General features: G+C 39.6%; 1 protein-coding gene across 2 annotated transcripts in view; it reads left to right on the forward strand.

The window, feature by feature from the left end:
- The window catches only part of grm2a (glutamate receptor, metabotropic 2a), a 40,233-nt gene extending 16,939 nt beyond the window's left edge, over positions 1 to 23,294 (forward strand). For both annotated transcript variants that reach the window (XM_042495177.1, XM_042495185.1), the window contains exons 3-6: positions 11,596 to 12,433; positions 14,426 to 15,489; positions 21,204 to 21,381; positions 22,982 to 23,294. In XM_042495177.1, the coding sequence (XP_042351111.1) occupies positions 11,596 to 12,433; positions 14,426 to 15,489; positions 21,204 to 21,381; positions 22,982 to 23,055 (2,154 nt within the window). In that variant the 3' untranslated portion in view covers positions 23,056 to 23,294. The remainder of the gene's footprint in view (positions 1 to 11,595; positions 12,434 to 14,425; positions 15,490 to 21,203; positions 21,382 to 22,981) is intronic.
- Positions 23,295 to 23,547: the final 253 nt, after the last annotated feature.

Raw genomic sequence — 23,547 nt, forward strand, 5'->3', positions numbered from 1 at the left:
CAGCAGTTTGTAACATAAAGAGCTAGAAGTTCCCTATAGGGCAGGCAGAAGGGGTGCTGGATGGGTCAAATAAACCCTGGACTTTCACATACTAGCTCTCTATTCACTTCGTGTGTGAATGTTAAGCCAAACCATGATTTTTTTTTCTTCTTTTTTTTAAACTGCGTAATTCTGTTGAACAAGAAAATAAACATTGTAAGTATGTTCTGAAAAAGACTGTATGTGTCGTATGAGCCGAATTGTACATTTTCTGTAGAAACAGAAGTGTATTTCAAAAACACACATTGCGTTTAAAAAGCGTAAACTGATGTGGCATCCCACAAAGCCAACAACAGACACTGTCAGATACTTAGCATGTCATTTATAGACATGAAGCCACTTCATGATAAAGTGGTAGTATGCGGAGGGGGGTAAAAAGGGTTGAATGTTCAGATTTTCTTTTTCATTAGTTTATTATCCCCTGAAAATAAGAATTGTTTTTGTTATATGCACATACAGAGCAGGTTCCCTTTCACAGAGTACACCATGTTGTTCTACAGTAGCCCAGAATGGACAAATAAAACACTAGATGGGGCCATTCCCGTGTTTGCATCGGCCACTGTAGTTCTCCTACATGTTTGGTGCACTGGAGAAGTTTTAGCTCTCATCGTCAGGTGCCATTCAAATCCGACACACTGGACCTTTCAAAGCAGTGTGTTGAAAATAAATTAATGTGTCGACCTTTATTTGAAAAAGTAAATGCTACTATTAAAAATAGTTTTTGTTTAATATTCTTAAAGTGGTGGGTAGTGGTAGTGAAAGTCAGCAAACTGTAGTTACAAAACAATTTTTTTGGTCTCCCTGCTGACAAAACACAATGTCAGACGTACAGTACAGTGCAATGATGCATTATACAGGGAGAGATCTCCTGGGAAATGATGTAAGAGGAGGACTCAGAGAACCTATATTAGGATTCCTGGTGAAAAGGCCAGTTTGGAAATAAAGGATTTGATAAACGAGCTGTAATTTTAGTGAAGTCCTGCATCTAGGGCTCCTCAGAGAGTGCCCTTGTCTTGTGGTAATTTATGGATGTACTATTACAAGCCTGAGGTCTGAGGTCTGCCCTAGCTTCTCACTGAATCTTCCTCATCAGTAGGAGTGCACCACAGGACACAGTTCCCTTTCTGGCCATGAATAATCCTCTGTATTGTAATGCATTTCAGTTAAAAGGTGTGCTAGCTCTGTCTCTTTCTCCTAGCATCGCCATAGCCTCGCCAACTTTAATTTGCTCATACCTTTTTTTTTCAAATCACTTTCTAGCATTTAAAAATGTATTATTGCCTTGCAACTTTTTTTCACCTTCCTTGTTTATTGCATGAGATTTGAAATAGAGATGTAAAAACAAGACCAAGTGTATCTGTAATTTTGGGGGCATGCTCTTACACAAGTATTTGCATTTGGGCCATGTTAATGTGTGGCATTTCATCTCCACATAATGTATTTGTCCTTTGTAGCTTTCTGGTTTGTGCATAATCTATAGCCAGTCAGACCTTTGAGCAAACCAGCAAGGCTGTGTGAAAGGCGACCGTGCTTGCCTTTCTGTGCGAGCGGCAGGTGGTGAAGTCAGACGTGTGTATTTCACCCCAAAGGCAAGGCAGTTACTGGACCACTAATAATGTTAGTTTAAAGACCGTTATTGCCATGGCGACATGGTGGAACATGGTGAACTGACAGGTGGTGAGAACGCTGAGTGCTGTCTAAATCTGTCACAATGAAGGAGCGTGTTGCTGTGCTGCTGGTGTTGTGGTGTGACAATCGCAGATATGGGGGTGGATCTGGCTGCAGGCCTAGCCATGCTGGCGTTACATGGGCACAGATTGAGTTAAGTGTGGAGGCGAAGTTCTATGACGCTCTCGCAAGCTAGGTCCTGTACTCCCCATCTGTGGTTGCTGCCGGACTTGTCTGGTGGTTTGGCAGGGGTGTGCCTGTGCACAGAGGATGCAGAGGGATTAAATGAGAGATGATCATGTTTCACAGAAACACTGAGACAGTGACCGGCAGATTCGATCATTGGGGCAAACTGAGATGGAGTGACTCACCAACCATTTGACAACCAAAGCCTGTATCTTAAACAGTCACTGGGAAGTCTGTGATGCCATCTGGACAGTTTGAATGAAGCTACTTGTAGAAATATTCATGTGACTGTAGTGTTTAGGCTTCCCCGCGGTCCATCCAAACAGCAGGTTATTAGAGTCAGAAAAGTATTGACCTTGTGAGGACATGTTCAGTACGATGAGCATCGTCATTCATGGGTGAAGAGCCGCAGCAGCAACAAGATTTCTGTTTGCATTCAGTCCAAGATATTCAGGAGTATTATTGCACACTAAAAGCAAGCTTTAAACGGACAGTTCACCCAAAAAAGTGGTATTAAATAGTGTACATTATTTTGGTGTGAGTTGCAGAGTGTTGAAGATCTTGAAATGTCTACCTTTTCTCCAATATAATGGAACTAAATGGCATTGAGCTTAGTGGTCAAAGTGCCAAACAATACATTTTAAAAACTTAACAGGAGTGTCTCTTTCCACATCCCATTCTCCTTCGCAGGTCATCAAATACTGAGGAACTGTCACGCCCCTTTGTGTCTCATAGTGATGCACAGGGCACCTTTAGCCTATCTGTGTGACACACACTTGAAGCACATGCTGTAACATATTGTAAATGTTGTGAAACAGTCATGGTTAGGTTTAGGCAACAAAACTACTTGGTATATATTTAGAAAAAAAAAGATTATTTCTGGTTTTAAATGAAACCATTTATTATGTAGCCTAACATGACGTCAATACAATGTAAGAGTGCCATTATTTGGCGACGGCCATACATAAATTGCCAACATTACATTATAACAAAACTAATGTTGGTTTCACATGGAACACGAACTGTCGATGAACTCTGGATGGGTTTACATTGGAGTCGAAAGCTCGGTGCGTCTCATAAACCTGTTTAAGGGTGCTTTTGGAGTCGATATCGCCATGTTGACGGGTGTGACAAAGTAGCAGAATTTAATAGCTTGGGAATGAGAATGGCCTGGAAATCATGACCTGTTTACTCGAAATACTTTACAGCCTATGTTGTGAGCACTTTGATGTTGGAACTATTTACTTTCTACCAAACTATACACTCAGCAGGCTTATTAATGAACAAAAGGCTCATGCTCCTGGCAGCACAAGATGTAAACATTAATGGTGTGCTCACTGTCTGAGCCACAGCATTTGTTGGTTCAGTGGTGCAAAGCCAGCTAGCAGTAGCTGCATGCTTCTTTCCGTGCGGTGATACAGTTTTGTAGGTGTAATTTGGTAGAAAGAACATAGCTCCTACATGAAACTGCTCACAACAAGGTCTGTGGATTATCTTAAGTAACAGGGTCATGATTTCTGGAAAAATACATAACTGTTGAGGTTTTCAGTTATTGTTTTTTGGCACCACAAGCTGAATGCCATCTAGTTCCATTATATTCAGGAGAAAACAGACACATCTCTCTCAACTCAAAACCAAACAATCTAGATTGTTAAATAGTACTACAGTTAAGAAGAAAAATTTGGGGTGAACTGTCTCTTTAATCATAAACCATCAGCCTGCCTCAACTGTAAGAATTTTTCCCGATACAGCTGCTTTATAGAAGGAGCATTAGCCTTATTACTCCTCATTGTCCTAAAGGTGTGGTTTAATCAGAGATGTATTATATTCCACAATTACAGTCCAGGAACATCTAGCCTCTGGGCTGGCTTCTGATTAATACACGAAAGGGAAGGGACTCCACTTTTGTTGCCCCGACAGCGGTCTGTGCTGCTAAATATGACTCACTGGTAAGAGAGCATCCCCCAGGAAAAACATCATAATCACCAGGCCGCATAAGAAGAACAACACCTCTGGAATGTCAAATACTCGCACACTCACTAAAGAACCATTCTCAGGCATGAAACACAGTTAGAGGAAATTTCTAGAACCAATCTGAAAACAATGAAAAATAGGCTGATCTTTTAGAGAGAGGCACAAAAATTGCTATCTGGAATTGAAAGGTGGCTTGTTCCAGGCTATAAGGATGAAAACTCTAATTGTGTAACAGCACCTCAGTGAATTAATTGGAATATTTTAGCGCACTTTCTGAGAAATGGTAATTTTTACTGATAAATGAGACAGGGGGAGATACACTAACAAGGACGCACGCTGGAATTTAAAGATATAGATCCTGATATGAACACACTTGTTTGACATTTGCAGACTAAACTGTGTGAGCAGAATAATAAGGTAAATTTATGGGCTTTCAGAGAGCTTGAGAATCTCATTTTTTATCCCCCCACAAACAACCCTATTTATAGAAATGTCTTCATCTGCAGGTAGACACTGCCAATCTCTGGAGCACATATGAGTCACACAAAGGATTTAAACATGGATACACACATGACAGAATTCATGCCGGAGAGAACAATAATCTTGAAACGTATCAGTAAAGCCATGCAAGGAAAATGCATTATTCATAGGGAAAAGTAAAGAACGTGCTCCTGAAATCGTAAATAATTCACATGTGATTGGATTATTCAGTGGTTTGGCAGAACCCTATATTTATGCAGTTGAAATACATATGACCACCACACAAACTCCCAATATCAGATATGAATGACAGCAGGATGTAAAAACAGCTGAACCCCAATTTTGGGCTCGTCATGAGCATGTCCATGATGTCTGTATGACAGAACAGATTGTAAAGGGATGATAATGCACACAGAGTCAGAGAAGAGAGAAATAAAATGAAAGGAGAGTTACTGACATTGTAAATGAATGGAAGCGCAGCCCATAGCCAAACATGTGATATAGTCTGAATGGCTGCATGACACTGGGACTTTGAAAGACTACTGCATCATAAAGGAGATTCATGTTATCCAAGAGCACAAGGGGGCAGGACCTGATCAAAAAGCATCCTTGCTGTAGGTATCAGTTCATTTTCCCACCCTGTTAAAGCTGTTGCCAAGCAACTAAATCCTAAGAAATAAACTTATAATTATCCGCTGCATATGATACAGGATGTGCATGCATGCCTGCTCCTAATGTATGCATTTGCATGCATGGTTCAGGGCGCTGCAGTGGGCCGTATATGTGTGATACTTAGTGGAGCAAAGGACTGCTGCTCTGGGTATACAGTGTTATTGCTGTAGAAGCACACTGAGACAGTCTTCTGGGAAGAGCAGATGGGCTTTTCATGTAGAAAAAATCATGACATCTCTACAAAGTAGGCCTGATATTTCCAGGACTAGGACACTCTCAGTCTCTTATTTTCTGTGCTCCTGTATATCTCTGTTATTTGACTATTACCCCTACTGTGCCTCTTCTCACATCCCTTGCTTCTAAATTTCTCTTTAATGCACCCATTCAGCAGCACGTTAAGCAGACAAAAATAATGCATATGTGCGGTGCATGAAATGTGATGGAGATGTGCTCCAGTTTAGAGAAAGAAGCTGCAAATCTATTTAATATTTTTAAAAACTGTACCACTAAATTCTACCCTTGTAAGCATTTGTAATTTGTAAAAGCAACATTTGTGAAAGCATTTGTAAATGCAACAACACTTTGTTGGTAAATTTCTTGAATAATACACATAAATGGACTTTTAAGTTTTTTTGGATGTATAAATAGCTTTTATGTTGCGTTATACAACTGTATTTTGACATTTTCACATGGGCAGTCTGAATAATTCCAGCTCATGGTGTTGGCTGGTGCCTTAGGGTTATCTGTGTAAAAACAGTATACGACAGCTGAAAAGAACATCCTGTTACTCGGTGTCTCTGTGTCAAATTCAGCTACCAGGTCCTGTGTGCTTTCATTGCTCGAAAGGAAACCACTTTCACAGTAATCTTCTCAGTAACAGACCTTCCAATGCAAAGCCACACAGGGTCACTTCTTGATTTTCTTAATTAAATAAGGGTCTGTCTGATGCAGGGTGATCCCTGTAGCTGGATGTGTGAAACTCTAAACCATGCCATGGTGCCAGTGATAACTATAAATATAAATGCAGTTTAGTCCTGTGAAAGAATCAAAAATTGGATCTGCTTTACACATTAAGCAACAGTTTTCTACATGGTGGAACGAGATTCAGTGAAGAAGTCTTGCAAATCAAGAAACATTCTCACAGCCTTCTGAAATCCTGCATCTGTACAGGCCCCAATGCCCTCCAAGCTCAAATTGCTGAATGGCAGTGTTTGTAGGATATAAACTTGCCACAGAAGCCCTTAAAGCACTTCACATCTCTCTCTCTTTTGGCTCAGCTTTTCTGGTGTCATGCGACTTATTCCTCAAGCTCCTCTTGTCTGCTCCTCTTGTCCTCTATGATATCTTAAGCTGTCGGACTTTTGTGCTCCTTTGAACCCATCACATTAGAGATTCTTGAGTGAGGATTCTCACGCAGTTATAACTAGTTAGCAGGGAGCCCCCTGGATAAAGGTGCAATGCTCCACTATGGAAAAAAAAAAAGCCAATCAAAATGACAATGATCATATAATCATATTTAAGTGGTGGAAAAGGAGAAGATGGAATACATATTTCTATAATGAACCATATCTGCCTCCTAATCTACCAACAGCATCTACCCTCACAGTGTGTCAGTCAATGGCTTTGGCAGGTGGAAGGATTTTGGCTTTGCCTATAAGCCATGTGCACATCTATATAATTATTTCCAATAAGCTCATTGTATTGGTGACACATCTGGCACTGTGCTTTATAACCTCCATAAGACACATGTAAGTGGATTACTAAACTGGCATACAGCTTCCTTTCATACCCTGGAGAAAAATTACTCATTCACACCGCGAGCATCGCCAAATTTCAGTAAAATTGATTTCTTTAAACCTTTATACCTGTGTTGAGAAAAATGATCACATTAACACAAGAATGCCAGGTAATTCTCTTTGTCTAGTCCTTGTGCTGTGAATGTTTAACGCTAAGATGTACCTAACCCTGCACGTACATCTGCCAATATGTTAATGCACCTACATTTGGTCTGTGCCTTCTTTATCTTGAAAGACTTAACGCTCAGAGATGGTTAAGACCTTCAGCTTAAGAATCACATGCAGTCTTACTGGCCTGGATTCAAATCCCACCAGAACCTCCTGTATCTATCCAACAGGAGCTCTCTCAGCCTTTCTGACTTGCCTTTGTGCTAAAACAGACCAACTCGAAGGTGTCCACACTCCTGAAAGTGAACAAAAATGTGTACCACAGCATTTTTCTGAAGTAGACAACTTTTTTTTAAAAGCCCCCACATTTCAGTTAGCATCTAACTAATCATCCTCAACAACATAGTAGACTTTAATTATTCTATACCAATTGCAGAACTGTTGGTGTTATAGAGCATTTTGCTTACCATCTTTTTAGGTGAAATTTTAACTGCTGGTTTCTGCCTAGATTTTGAGCTCACATCAGGGTTACATGTCCGTCAAAAATGTGAAACAGAAAAGGAATTTCTAATAAACTGTTTTGATTTTTTACTTCAATTACTTTTCTCCAATCTAGGCAGATCACCTCAAACATACTACTTCTTATTTTCTAAACACATGTTTAAGAGGCATGAGTGATCGAAGATGAGATTTTTTTTTTTGTGATCATTACATGTTGATGTAATGAACTCTGTGGTCAGGTATGTACTTTTTGGCTCAGAGAAAATGTTAGTGTAGTGTTAATGTTAGAAGTAATTTGTAGTGCATGTAATTATCTAAGCATCAAATGATTTTGTGATAATGAGAACTTTGATGCATAAACCATTAAACGGCCCATTTACAACTATTTACTTTTGACTATCACTAACAATATCATTTATATATTTACATTTACATGATAAATGTTTTTTTTTCACCAACCCAAATTTCAACTCGCCATCTGATACCCCAGTGCCTGCATTTATTGTGAAATGGTGCAGATGAGGGGCCCTCTTTGTCCCCATGTCCAAGATCCCTTATAGCTGGCCTGTTTGTGGTTGTCAGAAATGAATGCCAACATTTATTCTGGTGATTGTATTGGTACCAATCCCTACCCCATTTTTCCCTCCTCTCACCACTGATAAAGGAATTCTTGATGAAACATGGAAGCTTGAAAAGCATTTTGAAATGTTGTTAGCTTTATTCGATTAAAAAAAAAAAAGAAGAAAAAAAAAGAATAGACATTCATAATATTCATCATTATTATGCTATTATAGTGTCTACAATTAGCAGGTGATCTTTTTCGTATATGGAGAGTACTTACGGTGCACCATGAAGTCCTTGTGTAGACTGGAAATTAATCTGAGAGTTGTTAAATGCTTGGTTACGTGATTAATCTCTATAAACACATAGATGCGTGTTTTCAGAATCTATAAGAAACAGGACAAGATTTTGGTACTGGAAGTGTTCTGGTTCCCATCGGACTGGTTGGTAAACTGTTCGTGTGGAGAGGCGGTACACATTGGCTGAAGTTCAATCTCAGAAGCCATCAGCTATCGTCTGTTGACAAATAGCCTAATTAACATTTTTTGATGCATCTGCATTCATATACAAATATCTGTTTATAGAGTTTAGCCAAAATGACTGAAACATGGAAAATATTGTCCATTGACCCCAGAGGCTTTTTGTCATCAGGCCATTGGGTTCAGAGATGTTAAAATATAGGTCAGTTCACTCAAAGTTCACAAAACTAAATCCAAGACATGGAATGGCATCAGTGTTAAACAATTTGCAAATCTTATGACAAGTATTATCAATTATGAGGGGATTATGTAGAAAACCTTCATGACAATTTATTAGAATTGCTTTTGCACTTTTTGATGCATATTTACGTATTGCGAAAAATGATTAATCAGTTAGTGTTTATGTGTCTTGCCACTTTAGATTATACTCTGATTTCTTTCTGAGGGAGCGAGCACGCTGCTGCCAGCTGTTTCACCACATGTTGAGGAAGCTGTCGAAACAATTTTATGTACAAATGTGATTATTAGCCTGTCTGCATAATCAGGGTTTCTCCGGCTGACCTGAAAATCTTAGGGCAAAGTAACCTTTGAACTGGTATGAAATGTTCACTCATGTGTTTCAACAATCTAGATTTTCATTTGGTTTTTCAGTACCACCAACGAGTAAGTAATAGCCCCAGTGTTGAACTGGTAATTATGTTCAATGTTCCCTCTGTATAACATTGGTTGGGTGGTGGTGATTGTGCTGTTTCATTTCATTTTTCTGTGAAACATTTTCTCATTAATTCCAATAAATCTAGTGGTCTGGAAATCACTGCCATTGGCTCATTTAATATTCATCGCTCTGATCCTGCAGAATAACAAAGATCCCATGATTAATATCCATCGAGGCACATCACACTAAATTTATTGTGATGTCTCAGTGTGCTGCCCTCTTTTGCAGTGAGAATATATACTAATCAGTGAAGTATCTGTTTATCCTGCTTGACTCAACCTGTCTGTTCATCTGCACAGGTGCATTTGGTCTATATTTGAAATATCTGTGTTGTTAGATTGTGCTCCTTCCAAATCAATTCAGCAACTTTTACGACCAATACACTGCAGTTTGCACATTGGCTGATGAAAGAACCTGTTCAAAATGCCAAAATCTGGCCACATCATACATGTCTAATATCTGTTTTTACTGTGTATGTGACTTTTTATTGACAATGGTTGTTTTGGCTTGCCCTAAATGCATTTTAGCTGTAATTTTCCATAATTATATTCATGACAGCTTGTTACTCTGTTAATAATCCCAGCACATTACGTATTACATGATGATTAGCAATATTCAAACATTTTTTCATTCAACTTTTGATCACATTCAAGATAATATTATTGGCAAAAATGAAATAATTTGTAGAAACTGCTGGCTAATTTTACAAGACTTTCATTCAGTAAGATAAAGCCAAGATGGTGACCCTATGAGCCTGGGAAACATGTTTTATGTTATGTCACTTTTGGACAGATTTCCATTCAAATTGCCCTGGGTCAATCAAAGCTGTTTATCTAATATGGGAAGGGTTTCATATGATATTTGACAACTTATGGAGCCTCCACACTTAATGCAAAATATATGATGACCTCATTTTTGGCTCACATTTCCTCCCACCAAGGGTATGATGGCGAGCATAAACCTATCTTGGAAAAACAACCAATATGTCTGCAGCTGATGTGGAACTTTCTGATGTAGTGCAAATTCTGATGGCAAAAATGGCACCACTTGTACACAGACATGCTATTGCTACATCACAGCTCATCTCTGCACACTGTAGTTTGTTTACATTTATTCACCACTCAGCACCACAATGTATTACGTTGCTCAGATTAGCAGTAGGTCTATCCAATTGCGTCAAGAGCTATTTTGGTCAATGGCAGTTGATAATGCCCCTTGTCAAATGAACAGAGAGGTTCCAGACAGATTTGCATTTGCAAATTGGTCTTGGGACGCCAAGCTAGGGCCTTATAACATTGTCCTGGAATTGTTGATCTGGCTTAAAACAAAGAAAAGGCTACTTGTAAAATAGTTCACGTAAGTTCATGTAAAATGTCTTCTGAAATGTCATAAGAGAGAAGATGAAATTGCCCCATTCTTTTATCAAACGTATAAATGTGCTCTTTCCCCTGAAAAGCCCACTGCTCTGGACTATTTATAGCATAAAACAAGATGCTTTCTATACAGCCACAACACGGCAATATAGGACTGATAAATTATACCCAGAGTGGATGCATTTGAAAGTGAATTTCCTCTCTGAGTTTCTCAGGAATGATTCATTGGCATTCAAGATGTTGTGCCATGAGTGTGCTGGTGTGAGAGCCAGCATTAAAGTCAACCAGATTTAGGTTGGCATCCTTTTGACTGATCAGACCATCTCCCCTTAGGCTTCCACAGAAGTGCCTGAAGCAAAAGCTAGTCAGTAGCTGCTTCTGCACAGCTGTGTCACCACTGACAAAACCTATTACAGAGAAAACGTAAAGTTTCAAGATTCTTTGATACTCTGACTCCTCTCACTTTCCAATCTCTGCTCTCAACCCCTTTCCATCTCTCCCTGTCTACTCCTCTTTCCTCTTCACAGCAGATCAAGAAATTTCTGTTAATGTGTTTATTTTTGTCCTTGCACATGTAGCCACTCAGTCCTGCATAAATATTTTTAGTGAACATTGTTGACAGTATTATAGATCATAAAAAATGGGGCAGAAAGGCAATCCTGATAATTGTTAAATGTAGCAACTTGCCACTCAATCAGCAGGGGAGTAAAGTTGTGAAAAACCCAGCAGGGATCCAGTGGAGAAATTAGAGACTGAATGGGGTGAGACTAATTACATCTGCGGGGGAAAACACACACTGTGTAGCCAGTTTTATTTATTTATTTAAGGATGAGCAATTAAAAAAAATCCCATGGTTGGCAGGTGTGTGTTTTCTGTGTGAAGTGTTATAAGTTAATTACCACTTTTCTAACTAAAATGTCATAATTATCTGCATTTTAATGCTTACAGTAACCTTAATGAGGGTTTATTGATATTGTGTGATTTGTGTGAAGTCTGATTCAAGTGACAAGCATAATACTTCTGGTGTCTCTCACTTATTTCAGGTGGCCAATCTGCTGCGACTCTTCCAAATCCCTCAGATTAGCTATGCTTCCACTAGTGCCAAGCTCAGCGACAAGACCCGCTATGACTACTTTGCCCGCACCGTGCCCCCTGACTTCTACCAGGCCAAGGCCATGGCAGAGATCCTACGATACTTTAACTGGACGTACGTGTCGACGGTGGCATCAGAAGGTGACTATGGTGAGACTGGCATTGACGCATTCCAGCAGGAGGCTCGTGCACGTCAGATCTGCATTGCCACTTCGGCCAAAGTGAGCCGTTCCATGAGCCGCTGGAGTTACGAGAATGTAATCCGCTCCCTGCAACAGAAGTCCAATGCTAAGGTGGTGATCCTTTTCACTCGCAGTGAAGATGCCCGTGAGCTGCTGGTGGCAGCAAACCGCATGAATGTCACCTTCACCTGGGTTGCCAGTGATGGCTGGGGAGCGCAGGAGAGTGTGGTGAGAGGCAGTGAGGCTGTGGCTGATGGGGCATTCACCATTGAGCTGGCCTCCTACCAGATCCCCCAGTTTAATGACTACTTCACTGCCCTGCACCCATACAACAACACCAGGAACCCCTGGTTCAGAGAGTTTTGGGAAAACCAGTTCCAGTGCAGCCTCCATGACCTGGGCTGTGGGAAGCATTCACTCCGCGAGACTCAGTTTCAGCCTGAGTCCAAGATCATGTTTGTAGTGAATGCTGTTTATGCAATGGCTGCTGCCCTACACAACATGAGACAAGCCCTATGCCCTAACTCCACCAAGGTGTGTGACGCTCTCAAACCAGGCAATGGCAGAAAGTTTTACAGAGACTACATTCTCAAGGTCAAGTTTGAAGGTGAGTAAAATGTCATTAACTACTATTCAGTCACTCCAGGATGTTGCAATCTTGCAATCGCAACAATTCATGCACATTCAGCCAATCCATGTAAATTGTGCACAACATTGTAATTTTGTCCAATCACCACATCTCTATTGCAAATCTGAATTGTGTACAATGTGTTGATTTGCCTGTCTCTCTCTCTCTGTTTATCATGAGACTACTGTTGCAGGAATGGAGCTCTGTGCCTGAGACAGTCACACACTGACAAGGCTAACTGTTAGCATCACAAGGCTAACATTAACGGTTGATAATGTGTTTAATGACAAAGTCAAGCCATTTTGGGTTGAGATTACCACCTCTGTGTCAGCATCCGCTGCTCTGAGGCCTCTGCTAAAGCGGCGAAATATGACAAATTAGGAGATCACACTGTGCTATTTTTTAGAAACGCTATTGTGATATCAGGCATTGAAGGTAGCAACAATCCCCAAAACAGCACGCAAAATCCTGGGGGGAACAACTATCACAGTGTTTAACAGATTTGAATTTTCATGATGTAAAGCAGCTTTCTTTTTCTCATTATTCTGTCATCTGTACAAAACTCCATAAAAGACTTGATATAACATCATTTAATTTACCCAAGAGCACCCTGCATGCGCTGTATGCTGCCAAATTAGGTTATATCAATTTAGATTCATTCTACCAATTCATATAAGATGTTGAATTAGTTCAAGAGTAATTCTACATGTTTGTACACTGTAGCTGCAGATAAGCTTTGCAATGATTCAATTTGCAAAGATGAAAGTATTTTCCTCGCCCTCGTGCATTAAGGCTCCTTTTTTCATGCATCTCTTGACTTGACTGAGAGAAAGAGGGCTCTTCAGTTTCAGTACTGCAGATACTGATCATGCACACATTACTGCTTGTCTACACAAAGCTGAAACACAAAATGTGCAACAGTATATGCATCAACACATCACAAATGCAGACCAACAAGGCTCCCACTCTTGAAAATTAAAGTGAGAGCATTTTATCCATTTATCCATTTTTTTGCTTTTATCCAGCTGTGCTTTTCTGCTCTTCACAATTTGTGGGGAAAAAATACCCAAAGGATTTTACTGTCTAGAGACTTCAAATTGGACTAAAGGCCTAAAATTAGTTGGTCCCTTCTGGCATTTCAATGCTCCAAGGAAAAAAACACACAAAACAGGTGGACCACTAACACTAACTACACATTTTATAATTATTAGATATAAAAGATTATAATTATATTTAATGCTTCATTTTATGGAATTTTATGGCATCTCCATGGCTGTTAATATTTACACTTAGGAAAAAATAGATTTTACAATTAAATGATGTATATAGAATCAGAGCTGAAACAAAAGTCGATTATTTAATTAATTGATCCATAAAGTAAATGGAAGCAATACTACAGCAATATTTTAATATATATATATATATATATATATATATTGGTTTATTAACTTATTTTAATAAATGTATTAATTGTTGTATGTATATACAACAATTTGAAGTCCTTAGAAAAGTATTCCCGGACCAGGTATGCAGAGACCTTGCACGGCTACTATAAAAGTCAATATTTATTGGATAATGAAAGGTGATTTTGGAGAGGATGATGGTTTATTTCAGCCTTGATTTCACAAGTAAAATTGAGCATTATTTTATGTGTTGGGCCATCTGTTTGGAATTTCCACTCTAGTGTTGAATCCAGGAACGTTCCATATGAGTGAACAGAGGTAAACTGTGGCTTGCGGCATGTAAATTGACACTTTACACCTGCGTCCCATCCCAGTAACTGTAGTGCGAGACAAATAAAATGTCAGCTCAGAAACATAATATGAGATAGATCTATACGATATGAGTTCATGGTACATAATCCACAGTCTTGTTTTACAGTTTTTGAAATTGTGCTTGGCTTACAATGAGCCCCTTATAACTGTTATTTTATAACAATGTTTTCTTTTTGTTTGTTTTTTTCACCTTCAGCACCATTTCGTCCACCAGACACAGAGAATGTTGTCCGCTTTGATGCCTTCGGGGACAGCCTCGGCCGCTACAACATTTTCCACTACCACAAAGAAGATGGACGCTATGTCTACCGTAAGGTCGGCTACTGGGCTCAGAGCCTGACCCTGAACACCAGCCTGATCCCCTGGGCTGGCCACGTTGCGCCAACCTCCCAGTGTAGTGACCCCTGCAGGAAGAATGAGGTGAAGAGTATGCAGCCCGGAGATGTGTGCTGCTGGATCTGCATCCCCTGTCAGCCCTACCAGTATTTGCAGGATGAGTTTACCTGTGCTGACTGCAGTTTTGGACAGTGGCCCCTGGCCAACCTGACAGGCTGTTATGATCTGCCTGAGGAGTACATCCGCTGGGAAGATGCCTGGGCCATTGGACCCGTCACCATTTCCTGTCTAGGGATGATGTGTACACTCTTTGTCATTGGCCTCTTCCTTAAACACAACGAGACACCTGTGGTGAAGGCCAGTGGCCGTGAGCTCTCCTACATTCTTCTGCTGGGAGTGCTGATGTGTTATAGCATGACCTTCATCTACATTGCCAAACCGTCCACGGCAGTTTGCACTCTGCGCCGGCTAGGCTTAGGCACTTCATTTGCTGTGTGCTACTCAGCGCTCCTGACCAAGACCAATCGCATAGCCCGGATCTTCAGCGGAGTGAAGGATGGAGCACAGCGGCCTCGATTTATCAGCCCGGCCTCCCAGGTTGCCATCTGTGGTGCTCTGATCTCCTGCCAGCTGGTAGTGGTGGTGGTCTGGCTGCTGGTGGAGGCCCCAGGGGTGAGAAAGGAAGTGAGCCCTGAGAGGAGAGATGTGGTCACCCTCAAGTGTAACAGCAAGGACTCCAGCATGCTTATGTCTCTCACCTACAACTGTATCCTCATTATCCTCTGCACGGTCTACGCCTTCAAGACCCGTAAATGCCCAGAGAACTTCAATGAGGCCAAGTTCATTGGGTTCACCATGTACACCACCTGCATCATCTGGCTGGCTTTCCAGCCTATTTTCTACGTTACTGCCAGTGACTACCGGGTGAGTTCAGTTAAATTACACCTGCTACATGAATGAGCACAACACGTTTCTCATATCAATGCTCCTTTTTTCTTTTCTAAATCCTAAATGAAATACATGCTGTCGTAGTGATTTGTATTAAATTTTCGGTTCAGATAGCTTTAGGTTCTTAATCTGAGCAGAATACATCCTAGCAGATAATGACTTCTTCTGGGGTAGAATCTGGATTTTATATGCATGAAATCACAAAGTAATGTAAGCTAGTATTGATTCAGCTGTCTGTGTTGCCTTTGGCTCTTAGACATATATGTTCTTTATTGCTTCATTGCTTTAATTCTTCATATTTGTCTACATACTAAAGATTTGCAGGTGTGCCCCAAGATGAAAACGTACAACCTCATTTTACCTTTAAAATTTAAATATTAATGAAGTCAGAGTAAATTATAAAATATGGATGCTCAAGTCATGGAGAAGTGTAACAAGCGGCCAACTATCTTGTTCGTTTTGACAAGATGTATTCAAGGTTTTCTAGACAAAAGACACATAAAACAGCCAATGTTTGGTAAAAATTTCAAAATGAAATGGAGGGAAGACACAGCAGCCCAATTTATGGTGGGTGGTAATTTTATCCTTTCACCCCCAGCAGTTCCACTACACTACTAACAGTTCCTAACTACACCTAACCCTGGAAAAAAAGTTTTAAACTACATCACCTAAAACAATGCTTCTAATAAAGATTTGTTCCTCCAGTGCCAATCAACACTGGCACACAACAGCAATAGACAGACAGACGGACAGACAGATATTATATGACTCGAGTATTTGGGAGGACTGCAATCACATGACAGGAGTATAGAAGGAAGCAGTGTAAAGAGCCTGAGTCCTCTTAAGGATGCAGGCTGGGGTGGTGAAGGGGTCAAACAAACACAGGACCTTCCCCTAGGCGACTGGTGTTCATGTCTCATGTCAAACCAAGTGAACATTGAGTTATTTTAAAGTATGTATGGGTCAAAGTCAGTAATTTCTTTCTAAACACATGATAAATGTTAACAAATACATGTAGAAAACATGTGAAAAGACTTGAAACTGTGTAGTACTGAATTGAGGAGTTAAAGCTGTAGAACTGTTTTTCACCATTTGTGTCTAGGATTTTTGGGGGCAGGCCTAAAAGTGTTCTCGATGATGCACTGAAGCAATCTTTAACATAGTTACTTCCCCACTATATAAAAACAAAGAATGTGCCCATGCAAAGCAACAGACTTTCCTTAGCAGCTAACTCAGTGGCACAAACCACACATGTCCCCCGAGCTGAAGAGCGAGCCACTGCCCAGCTATAGACTTTTAACAGCTAAACCAGTAACATACAAACTCCAAGCTGAAGAATGAGGGAGCTACTGTGCAGACTCCTGTTCAGCCACTAACAGCAGCTAACATTAGCATAAAGCACACAGTCTAATGCTAACTCATTGTCGCCGAGTTTCTTTTCCTAAAGCTAAACTATTTAACTTCATTTGCCTAAACTTACCTATGTAACTTTTTGTTACATACATAACTCTCCTTTAAAAACGCAACGTGACAATGATATCATACAAACCTTTGTGAGAATACATTGGATGGATGGATGGATCGCTGGACAGACAGACAAATTTATGTGTGTAATTTAGTTAAAAAATCAAAATGAGGACTGACAAGATAGTAGTGTTCAGCCTCTGAACCTGCATGCTGAATGAATTCTGATGTTGATCGGTAGACACAGAAACACACTGCATTGATAGAACTTCAGAGAAAAAGGTGGCCAGAGTCATGGGCTTTAATTCTCTTGGGAACAGCTTGCAGCGAGAGAGAGGCAGAAGGGAGAAACAGACAGAGGAATCCCCCGACACAGCTGCCTCTGCAGAAACATGGCGAAGGCAGGCAAGACCATGAGGACTGAAAGTCCCCGTGTGTCCCTGTGCGTAGCTGTGTGGAATGGAGTGTGAAAGACTGGGATGCTGAATCCCAGCTGTGCCCTCTGTCCTGGGACTCAAGTGAGGCACAGAGGAACCCTTCCTCCAGGCCCTCCAGGCAGCGCGAGCAATTCACAGCCTGAGTGGGCTCATCAGCTCCCCTTTGACCAATAAATAATTACCAAAGCAATGGACTTGGCACAATGTTTCTAGTTTTCTACAGGCAGCGACGTATTACTCGTATTAGTTCTCCTAATTTTTCACCACTTTTTAAAATTGTTGTCACAGCCCGATGCAACTCTACAACCGAACAACAAATACAGATCTGATTGTGGTCTGTCATGAAATGTTAAAGTAAACTAAATACTACTGAGCCATGAATAACACATTTGATTACCATATGAAATATTGAAGACGTTCTACGCCCTGAGGGAGCAGGCTCTCCTCATATGCCAGTCCTGGTCATCTCATCTCAGCAGTAAACACAACTGATTAAACACACAGCGCTTTACAAGACAGAAAAATATTGCCTGTGATCTTTACATGCGCTGCCTGTCACTTTAACAGATCCTTTGAAGATCTGTCTTGAAAACAACCTTTTCTAAAACATTTTTAATTTCTGTCAGTTCAGCTCCTTTGACTTCCTTTCCCACCATACTGTTGCATGTTTTTGCTCTAGTGCCCACTGATCTCACACACACAGTAGTTAAACCAGTGTATTGACAGAATGTACAGCAGCCCTCAGCGGAAATGAATTCACAGTGATATGTTACCTACACCTGCTGTTAAAACAAGTGAGGATCAGGTATAACTGATTTTTTTTCTTTAATAATGAATGTCTCTTAAAGCAACCCTGTCTCCAGAAATTACGCGTGTATGTTACTAAAATTGCATTGTTGTGGCAACATAATCGCTGCCTGGATTATGTTTAGAGACCATATTTCTATCAGGTCATGAAACACTTCATTCAGGCAAGTTTTAAGCTTCACAAGAAGGTGGTTGGCGAGGTTTTTGGGCGCATAAAGTGTAGGACCTTGACACTAGAACTTTGGGCCAAGCGCCTCACCTCTGAGGCTGAAAAATGAAGCTTATGCAGAAGTGCTAAAAACTGCAGTTCATTAAATGGCCACTTGAGGCTGGCTCTGAAACACAGTAAATCCACACCCATGTTAAAATGTCAAACTTTTCAGCAGAAATAAACAGCCTGGTAAAAATAACGGTTTTGTACTCCTAAGCTATTTCCCCCCTTCATGACAACTGTACTGGGGATTCATTTTTTCTAAAACTCACTGTTTTTTTTACGTTTCATTAAGCCCAAAGTCAGACATATTTTAGGGCAGGGCCACTTGCGTGAAAGGCTGCCTGCAGATAGTGTCCTTGACTTCCAGTCAGATCCACCCTTTGCTCCATAGATCCAGCTTAATGCACAAATACAGTCACTTCTGGCTCCAAAAAACCAAGATGGTGACAGCTAAGATGCCAATATATTTATACAGTCTATGATTTGCGTCTAGACTCCTGTCTTAGGTTAGTGCAACAAGAGCACTTTAGAAAAAAAGTTAGGGAAAGATCCTGGTTATGGTTAAATGTTAATAAAAGGTAATAAGAAAATAATGCCATAGTCACTTTGAGTGGATTCCTTATAACAATATTGCCTATCTTGACAGAAAACAACTGAAATACATTTTACTCCAAGCATTTAGTATCAACATTTTTGAGATTTGCCAGATATGTTAATTTGCAACATTTCCTTATTATGTTAATAGAAAATGTAATTTGTTCTGCATTATATCTCCCTCAAAACTGATAAACTCTTTCAGATTAGTTGTATATGAACGTAATTTTTTGGAGACAGTTCTGCTTAACCTAACCCATCTGTTATATCTAATTACAGATGAACAACATCGCCCTACTTTTGAAATCTCAACACATCACACACTCCAACACTGAATGACTTGTGGGTTTTGTCAGTTCCACATCTAACCTACCAAGGCTGGCTTGTGGCTGGTTCATCCAATAAAGCTTTTCAATAAACCTACAGCACGAAGCCCAATAAAAGGAGGAATCTCATCTCCGCTGTGAGGTTCTCTGGAGGAATAAGGCTACCTGAAAACAGCAGACATTATTTATATCTGAAGCAGCAGTACTGTATTCGTAAAATAAAATAACACCCTCTAAAACATCAGAGACAAACAGAAGCCGTAGTAGCCATGCTCTACATCCTGTTCTCCATTCTCGAGCAGAAGACATCTGGAGAAATATTACTGCCAAGGCAGATTCCTTGTCCTCTGTTCTTCCAAAGGAGCATCTTCTGAATTATTAAAACCACTTAACAGGTCATTCCTATGCAGTACTGTCCACGGTTTTATTCAAACTATTTCTGAATTAAGTAGTAGACATTTAGCCTCTGTGCACTGCAGTATTGCTTAGATTATTAAGTGTAAACTAGCACTTCCCTTTTGTATGTGTCCAAATATACAGGTCAGATATATAGCAAAAGAAAGTGGAAATGGTAGAAGTTTGTAAATTTACATCTGAGTCCGGGATCTGAGCATGTCTGTGTGTATTTCAGATGTGGCATGAGGTGAATTTTAATGCTGAATTCATTGCACATGGCAACATACAATACATCTCAAGATACAGAGATACACTCGGTGATGTTTCATACTTACATGGTGCACAAGGACATTTAGTCAGTGTTGCAAAAATATCTCTCAAATATATGAATATTAGATAATTTTCTATAGATATCTTTAGCAATTAGTCACTATCTTCATATAATCTATTATCAGTTGTCGCATACTATTAAAGTACTTAGTAATTATGTATTGTAAGAGAGTAAGAAACAGACATTTAACAACACTTAACAACACTTAAATAATGAAGATGATTAAACATCATTCTGGGTAAATAGACCTTGTGTCACTCAAATTGATGCGTACTGCTTTTTGCTATTATCTTGTTTTCTTTGTTGTAGAACAGTGCATGCACAGTGCAATCTTTGGCACCCACATTATTTTAATACCAACATTAGCATTCAGGGTGAAAACAGACGCCTGCTGTGCCCTGTGAAAATGGGATGCACCTGCCACACACCACACAATGCTGAGCTGCATTCTGTTATCCAGGAACAAGAAAAAAAACAGGAAAAAATATGGGCAGAGTTTGAAAATGAAGGAGCAGACCGATGATGACACATAGCGAGATGTGGGCAGGGTGAGGGGAAAAGGGAGCGAGAGCTAAGCAGTTGATTGACAAGCACATAAGCAGATCGCTTAACACCTCTCTTAACACTCCCAGATGATAGCTTCCTCCTCTGTTGCACCTGGCTTTGATTCTGAGTTATGAAAGATATCTGAATTTTCTTTTCTGACTTTTGAGCCACTTTCTCATTGAAATGAATAGTCTTGCACAGCAAACGATCCTCAGCGCGATGCCAATGCTTGTATGAATCCACACAAGTAAAATTAATTTAACACCTGCTGGCTGTTTTGAACATTCCCCTCACAGTCATATCAGCTCTATGGATGAACAAACACTTGAATAAAATGTTTTTAATACCAAAAAAATGACAACTGAAAATATCTTCATTGGGACTTGAGCTGTACGTGAACATTAATACTCCTGGCGCTGGTGTGAAATTAATATTGCCGCTTTTGATGCTGTTCTCTCAACATTTTGGCAATCTAAAAATGTGAGTTTACTTTTCTGTTACATAAAAGTAAACTAAAAACACTGACTACGACTGAGTCATATCCGTGAATTTCTCACCTCTCTTTCCTCCTCCAGGTGCAGACAACCACCATGTGCATCTCTGTCAGTCTGAGTGGGTCGGTGGTGTTGGGCTGCCTCTTCTCTCCCAAGGTCCACATCATCCTGTTCCAGCCGCAGAAGAATGTCAGCACTCTCAGAGTGGCCACCACCCGCTTCAGCGTCACCACTGGCCCAGGCTCCAGTTTCTCTCAAGGTACCACCTGATACACAACAACAACATCACTGTGCCTACAGTGCCACAAACATGAATACATACACATAACTCAACTGGAATATGGTGTAAATACTTCATTATTACTAATTTACAACTATATGATGTGCGGATACACTGATTGTGAAATTGTGGGCTAATACCAATACCGACTAAACCCCTAATACCGATACCGATACCAGTGTTGAAAATAACAATTTGGCTGAAAGCAGACGCTTGATTTTATTTATTATCTATTTTATTACTGTTGCTATTTATTCCCCCCTTTGGTGCAAATAAATAAAAAAGAAATCTTATTTACGAAAAGAACTGAACTATTTTTAATTATTTAGACCTTTCATTTTTTAATGAAAAATGAAAAACTGCTTTAAAAGCCTTTTTATCTTGCTATACAACTACCTACTGAATGAGAAGATTTTTTCAGTCCTTACATTGCCCAACAAACATTTTCTTTTTTGTTTTTAACATAAATTAAACATATTTAAATTTACTGTAAAAGCAGTTAAAAAATAAATGAAATACTATATATAAATATATGTATTAATAGATAAAGGCAATGGTTTTCATACAAAATACACTATTTTGTGTTTCCATTAAGCACAGACTTATTGGCTGGAACATGACTCTGAACATGGGCCTCTTGACAAAATAAAAATTGGCCTCTTAAAATAATGCTTTCCATTCAGTACACCTCCTCTTCTGAATATTAATGATAAAAAGGAAAAAACAAATCACTAGTAACTTATAGCCTACTTCTTGGTAAGATGCATGCTTTTCTTTACAAAGATAAGCATCTCTGCCTTGTTGCAGTTCAGTCTATTTCTCTTATCATCCAAAATGTGAGATGCAGAGCTGAAAAGCTGCTCACTGAAACCAAGGTGAAAACAAACCACATGAGCACACAGCAAACATTTTCCTCCTATATTATGCCAGAGTTGAGACCAGCCAGTTGCCTCTCTAAATCAGTAACTGGGTATGCTATGCCAGCTATGGTTCTCTAACTGAAAGTAACCAACACTTTTAGCCAGCACAAAATTGATGCAACCCACCAAATAAACTTTGGCCACTGCCATCGGTGAATGTCATTGTATATATGTATTTGTAGATGGCAGTCAACAAAGGCAAAAATTTGGCTGATACAGATGTTTGGCTAATAAATCGATGCATTCCTAATCTGTTGGCTGTTTTTGTTATGTTTTTTTTTGTTTGTTTGTTTTTTTTGCATTATTCATCAGGGGAAACAGAAAGCTGAACAGTGTGTCTGGTGCGCTTTTGTTCTGTGAAACAAACAGTTGGAAAATTTCCACCAGACAAAATCCACAACATTTCTTCATCTCCTATAAGTCAGGAAACAAAACAAAATTCTAACCCACTCTTGTTTCTGGATAACTGATTAAAAATGACTTCAGTTAATTCATGACTTGATCATCATACTGCTGATTCATCTGTAGGCAGTAGCGTAACTCAGTGGAAAAGGAATGTCAAGGGCATGTGGAATATAATATTTATTAGCCAATATTAATTAGTTCTGTGTCTGTATAGTTTGTGCAATCCAACACAACTTTTTATCACTCTTTTGCAGCGTCAGCCTCCAATGTTGTTCCAACAGTGTGTAATGGACGAGAGGTGGTGGACTCGACAACATCCTCCTTGTGAAGATCAGCTGAGTTCCTTTGCCAAGCATTGTAAACAGTTATATAATCACTAGTCCTGAATCAGGTGTCTCAGATATTAAAGAGGTCATACAGACGATCGTCCTGACTTTGTTGTCCTCAAAGTGCTGTGAGTACAATGTCCTGATTATTTTATTTTGTTCTTTGACTCGTAGCGATTTGAAATGAGATGCCAATGAATTCGCATATAGCCCTTGTTTTTATTGAAGATTCTACATGCAACAATGGAGTAAATTATAGTAAATCTGTTAAATGTAATATATACAAGACGTTTTTAATGTAGATTTTGGTGAACCAGTTTGTGCTTTCTTGTAATTTATGTAAATAAAATGTGTTTTTTATTAATACCAAAATATTTATAGTCGTAATATTTATTTGCAAATCATCATGAGATGCATATTATATAAACACAAGGAAATTGAATTAATCTTGTAGTCTCAGTAATCTGCATAAATTTGCCAAACATGCCGTTATA

The sequence above is a fragment of the Plectropomus leopardus genome, chromosome 2 (assembly GCF_008729295.1).
Source record: "Plectropomus leopardus isolate mb chromosome 2, YSFRI_Pleo_2.0, whole genome shotgun sequence".
Lineage (NCBI taxonomy): Eukaryota > Metazoa > Chordata > Actinopteri > Perciformes > Serranidae > Plectropomus > Plectropomus leopardus.